The sequence below is a fragment of the Nilaparvata lugens genome, unplaced genomic scaffold (genome assembly GCF_014356525.2).
Source record: "Nilaparvata lugens isolate BPH unplaced genomic scaffold, ASM1435652v1 scaffold8138, whole genome shotgun sequence".
Taxonomy (NCBI): Eukaryota; Metazoa; Arthropoda; class Insecta; order Hemiptera; family Delphacidae; genus Nilaparvata; species Nilaparvata lugens.
This window is the reverse complement of record NW_024093887.1, coordinates 3,948-9,800: the sequence shown is the minus strand read 5'-3', so window position 1 is coordinate 9,800 and position 5,853 is coordinate 3,948. Positions and strand designations below refer to the sequence as shown.

The following is a 5,853-nucleotide window of genomic DNA, read 5'->3' as shown; positions in this document are numbered from 1 at the left end:
TGATCTCTACTAGATTAAACAAAACTTGACAACCATTATCTTTTTGAAATCATCTGTTTAATCTAATAGAATTTATAAGGACGGCAAAAAATCGTACGAACAATAATCAATAAAAATTGTACGAACAATGTGTGTAACTGGTTTAAAAAATAGTCCACGATATAATGGTAGTATTTGATTAACATTGGTGTTGATACACTGATAAACTACTAATATATAGTGATAAAAATGATTAATAGAAATTGATGTGGAATTTATTAAAAATCGTACATCGAAATCAATGTGTGTAACTGGCTTAAAAAATAGTCCACAATATAATAGTAGAATTTGATTACCATTGTTGTTGATACATTGATAAACTACTAATACATAGTGATAAAAATGATGAATAGAAATTGATGTTGTGGAATTTATTAACGATTGGATTGAGAAATCAGTTTAATTTTTGTAACATCCACATTCATTAATCTTTTATAAAAATCGAATAATGTGGAAGGGACAAAATTAAACTGTTTTTAATATAAACAGGGTGTCCCCACAAATACTAAAAATTCTACATGAAATTTGCAACAGAAAATGTCCAGTAGAATTTTATGTTCAATATATCGATTTTTCGATATTTTTGAAGGGTAAACCTTCCTGCATGGAACGCTAAGGGAGAACAATCAATTGAAAAGCGTCATTAATTAGCAGTGTGCCAACATATGTGCCTCATCATATTAGATGAGCTTTTAGTTCATCTGTAGAAGATTTGTCATCCAACGCATAAACAATCTTGATTCTTTTGTACCATTAGACCTGATGTTCTATCAAACTTTTTAAAATAATTTTTGACACAGTGTGAGTTCTCCTGCAAGTTGTAAAACTACGCCGATAATTTGAAATAACTCAATGCAGAACTACACTAAGCAAAATCTGTGGAAGATTTGTCATATAGTACTATATTTAAAAATGTTCTTGATCCGTTTGGACTTGGACCTGTTTTATCAAACATTAAAAAAGAATGCTTGAGCCAGTGTGAGTTCTGTTAGTTGTCTAACACGACAGTTTGAAATAATTGGCAGAAATAAAAAATTACAACACCTTAGAAATACATAATAAAAGAAATACAAATTTTACAACATGGGAAAATACTATCACAAAATATGATGAAATGCCAGTTGAGTATTAGAAACACGAGGTACTAGACCTGTTTGAGATGGTGATATAAAAATTGATACAAAACTAGCGCTAAAAAATAGTTACTGAGGCCGACAGTCGGCCTCAAAGTAAAGTTTTGGCTTCAAAGTAAATTGTACATATTATGATATACAAGTTTATAAGGCTACATGAGAATTCTAAAAAAGGTATCTATATTCTCACATTCCATTACAATCTCTTAATATCTCTCAAGAACCTTGATCATTGTAATTCAATCCAGAATTACACTAATTAAGATACAGTACATTAATTTTATGTGAGATGTGATTTGCTCTCATGCATGCAAATGTAAACATGTAAAAAATATTCTATATACCTGAGCAGCCAACATAGCAGCGTATGGCGAAGCTTCATCACGATCTGCTTTCACTTTCATTCCACCAGTAACACGCGCAATGGTTTCCCTAAAAAATCGATGAAACATATTTTATTAATAAATTCGAACACTAAAATATTTGAAACAGAAAGAATCGGTTTGAATTGGTTTATTTTTCAGATTGATTTTTTTTGCATAAATTGCAGGTTTTGACCAGTGCGCTTGATAGCTGACAATGCTGTATTAATTTAGTCGGGTCCACGTTATAATGGCAGTATTTCATTAGCATTTAAATAGAATCGTCTTTGAATTACCAGTATTGAAAAAGTTTAAAAAATACAAACAATTCAATACCATTGATTAATACGATCTACACAATAGGAACATGAACAAGAACTCATAGGATAATTGTGGGGTTTTACTTCATCAAAAGTATCTCTAAAAGTTTTTTCACTTTTTGTGTAGTTGAGAAGTTGATATTGTGGTAATTATATTGAATGAAAAAGAATGAAATATTTCGACAATTTCTTAGTCTTTTTCATACATCTAAAGGGCAGGTCACACCGAGCTCGCGTCCGCGGCGGTAGCGAAGTCAAAAAACACATTCCATGTTATTAAAAACGCCTTCCATGTTATTAAAGTTGTGCAGGTCACACCGAGCTTGCTACCGCGGAGGTAGTACCTCGGCGGTAGTTCACTTCGCGAGCCAGGCGAAACTTTTGAACGTCTCCTAGTGGGAGTACCGCTAGCGGTAGTGAGCTCGGTCTGACGTGGCCAATCTAATAACATGGAAAGCAAAATCCAGAACTTCGCCATCGGTAGCGCTCTGTTGCCGGCCTTCCCCCCCCCCCTTCTAGAGAACCAGCCTCATCAAAACAAACCAACAACACCAAACTACCGCTGCGGACGTTTTTTGGTGTGAACTGCTTCCAGAAAACTACCTCCGCGGGAGCGAGCTCGCTACCGCTAGCAGACGTTGGTGTGACAACCGCTTAAAAGTTGTCAAACAACTAAAATTTAGAAAGAGTTTTTTGTTGGAGAAAACAAAATCACTAGCAAACAATTAACCTACATCATTCTATGAATATAAAATTGTATTTTCATGCAAATTTAGATAAAAACATTAACAAATCATTACTATACTATACCCCGATTTTCTATGTGAATTCTAGAACAAGTTAATTTTGCCAATATGAGTAAGCATAACCACAGATAGCTTCAGTGGGCTAGCTGACAATGCTGAATTAATTTAGTCAGGTCCACGTTATAATAGGAGAATTTGATTAAGGCTGTGCAAAGGCTAAAAATAAACTTTCTACTACTAATATTTTTCAAAGTTTTTCGGTTTGTATATCATCAAGCCATTAAAAATTGAAAAGTTTTCTCAGGAAAACATTTTTTCTCGATCATCTACTTTTGAGATATGACTGCCTAAAGTTTAAATTTTTGGGACAGAACATTTCGAATTCGGTAAGAGATAAGCCATGAGATGATTTAGAGGATAGATTCTTTATGGTATTGTAGATCTAGTAAAACAAAAATTTTCAAAAAATATTAATTTTGAGAAGTTATTCGATTTACTTAAAATTACCTAAAATACTTTTAGTTGAGCTACAGAGAAGGATCTTTTGACGGATGAGAAAGAGCGGTTCATTCATCTCTTGTCTGGAACCAATCAATTGCAAGGCAGAGAATCGGCAACTCTGTTCTCTTACATTTTTCCATTGCGTTTAAAACATGGACCTACTATAGAACTCATGTAGGAATCGTCCTCAGCAACACAAAATAAATAAAATGTATTTATTTATTGTACAAAATACTACAATCATAATATATATCACTTTGAAGGAAACTAGGCTGAGCCTGTACAATTCTCTCCAAAAATTTTGATAAAATGAAAATTTAGTCCAAAGGTTGAGGTTATGAAATCACACACGGCTTTGTCACTTGATTATTGGTTCAGGAGTAATGATTCAAGATTTTGAATTTTGAAGCTGACATAATACTTCAATAAATCACAGACGTATAAAAAAATGAAACAGTAAGTGCTCACCTTCCTGACAAATCTGTGACATGGACGAAGGTATCATTGAAACTAGCGAAAATGTGTGCCACTCCAAACACAATTTCTCCCTCTCGAACCTGAGGTCCAAGAGATACTTGAGGCTGCTCCTGCTGCTGTTTTCCCTTTCTTGGGGCCATGACTGATATTCAGGTACTAGAATAACAAAATTCTAACGTTAAAACATAAAAAACTCTTTATCAGTACTCAAAACATCCTGCTTAGGCTATGCAAAAGATTTGTAGCATTTAGTAGTTTTATTATTTTGTATTTCAGGTCCATAATAAAAAATAATTAGTAAAAAAATTTCAACGAATTTTTCGACTAATAAGTTACTCCTTCTTACAGGAATAATAATCTATAATAATGCGCCTACGAGTATATTGGATGAGACAAAAACGAAAGCCAAATGAAGATTCATTGTGTGCCAATATGAGTAGTAAATTCAGTTTAAAAAATTAATTTCTAGTATATTAATAAATTTACTGCTAGTGTAGTGAGAAGTTACATTCCAGGAAGAATTGAGTTGGTTATATTTGAAATTCCATCAGGTCTAAAAGTCATGATATTGGCCAGAGGGATAATGTGCTCGTATTTGAACCTTTGGTTTGTTATAAAACTAATTATAAATAACGTATAGTTTTTAAATTTACTAAATAAAATAAAACGTTCAAGGTTTCTTTAAAATTTTCTTCATGAGTTTTTATTAGAAAAATTTTATCAATATAGTTATATTAAAAGTAGGTACTGAGAGTTCCATCCCTAATCACTAAGCCATATATCGCCTTAGGTACTCTACTGGTGCCGTGTATACCTGCTTGCGTTTCTAGAAAGATAAACATTTTTCAAACTATAAAATTTGATGATTAGTACCAATGTCAGACTCTTAAATTTGAAGTTTCAAGATGTCTCATTTGAGACTAATCTAACATACACAAAGATATTTGAGATTTTCTTTCGTAATAGCAAAAAAGGAACTAGCTTATCAATGTTATTAGTTGATAAATTAGCAACCAGTCTAGATGGATTTTTTCACTTATATTGATTGTTAAGTTTACCCTCTCTTCTTTGGAAAAGCTATGTAATTAGTTTTATCTAAAACTTGAACAAAAACATGTTGACAATCCTAACCTCAATACGCAAGCCATTATTACCTACTCCTGAAAAAGTTCCAGTAAACATTGATTGTGTAGTTAGGTAAGATTGAATTAACGAATTTATCTCAATTATAATTCTTATAAAAAATTGTGAAATGAAAACATAGCCTAAAAAACCTATCGACAATCAAACCTAACCTTACTCACAGTAACACATTTTTTCGAAGAAACAAAGCAACTGTGTAATCTGGTATGAATAACTAATTATATATATTACTACATTTTATTCAATTGCGGTTTTATAAACCTTTAAAGGAAATTTTGGGTAAAAACTAAAAATATAAGGCAAAATAATGACAAATCCGGATCACATGCCTACGTAGCTAGACTACATTCGAATAAGTAGCAAATGGTTGAGAAAAGATCTTTTCAATTTTCCTACTATGAATCAATTAATTAATATTTTCAATAGTTTATTTTGAAAAATTATAATTAAATAAACAAACTATAAGCAAAAATACTAAAAACTACCTACCTTCTTCTTGACACGCTGAATCAAAACGGAAAAGGATTCAGTAAGGTATGATCAGTGCTGCCATCCTAACATTACTACTTCAAATTGATGACAGTAAAAAGATTTTGATAAAGTATCATTAATAATCTATCACGTCATTCAGTATGTATCATTAAAAACAAATTATTAGTTTTTTTCAATTTATCCTCACTCAAAAGAAAACTTTAATTTTCCTAAGTCGTACTATTTGTAAAAAACTTTTCAAACAAATCAAGCTGTCTGACAGTAGAGGGCTGACAGCGCCAACATTCAAATAGTGAATGCTCCTTTTTTAAGGACGTGTACCTATTTTGTTTAAACAATTTGTATGCAATTAATAGTGATTGGATAGATAAAAAAGCTGAACTGGAAATCTAACTAAGATATAATTAATAGTCCAAGAATAAAACCCAGTTCAAATAATGGTTTTTTGATTTGTACCGTATTTCTACTACAGTAGCATAATATTACTAACAAGTTTGCACATTACAATACAAAAAATATACTGTATTATAGTTTTGATATTAAAATGATCAGGGAAGGACCAACAGGCACAGCCCAAATTTATTCCCAAATTTTAATTTTTATTTTTTCCCAAATTTTCAATTCATAATTATACTAGTTC

At 31.6% G+C, this 5,853-nt stretch overlaps 1 protein-coding gene across 1 annotated transcript; it reads right to left on the bottom strand.

The window, feature by feature from the left end:
• Window positions 1–1,448: 1,448 nt before the first annotated feature.
• LOC120349058 (40S ribosomal protein S14a-like) lies at window positions 1,449–5,275 on the bottom strand. Its single transcript, XM_039419010.1, has 3 exons — window positions 5,211–5,275; window positions 3,570–3,734; window positions 1,449–1,604 (listed from the first exon to the last, which is right to left on the bottom strand). Exons 2-3 carry the CDS (start codon window positions 3,716–3,718, stop codon window positions 1,475–1,477), a joined length of 279 nt encoding a protein of 92 aa, XP_039274944.1. The 5' UTR covers window positions 3,719–3,734; window positions 5,211–5,275; the 3' UTR covers window positions 1,449–1,474.
• Between the last annotated feature and the right edge of the window lie 578 nt (window positions 5,276–5,853).

Excerpts from the sequence above, each read along its gene's own strand:
- LOC120349058 (XM_039419010.1), bottom strand. The coding sequence starts at position 3,718 with ATGGCCCCAAGAAAGGGAAAACAGCAGCAGGAGCAGCCTCAAGTATCT. Across the intron at positions 1,605-3,569 it reads GTCACAGATTTGTCAGGAAG|GGAAACCATTGCGCGTGTTA; the intron begins GTGAGCACTTAC and ends TCGATTTTTTAG.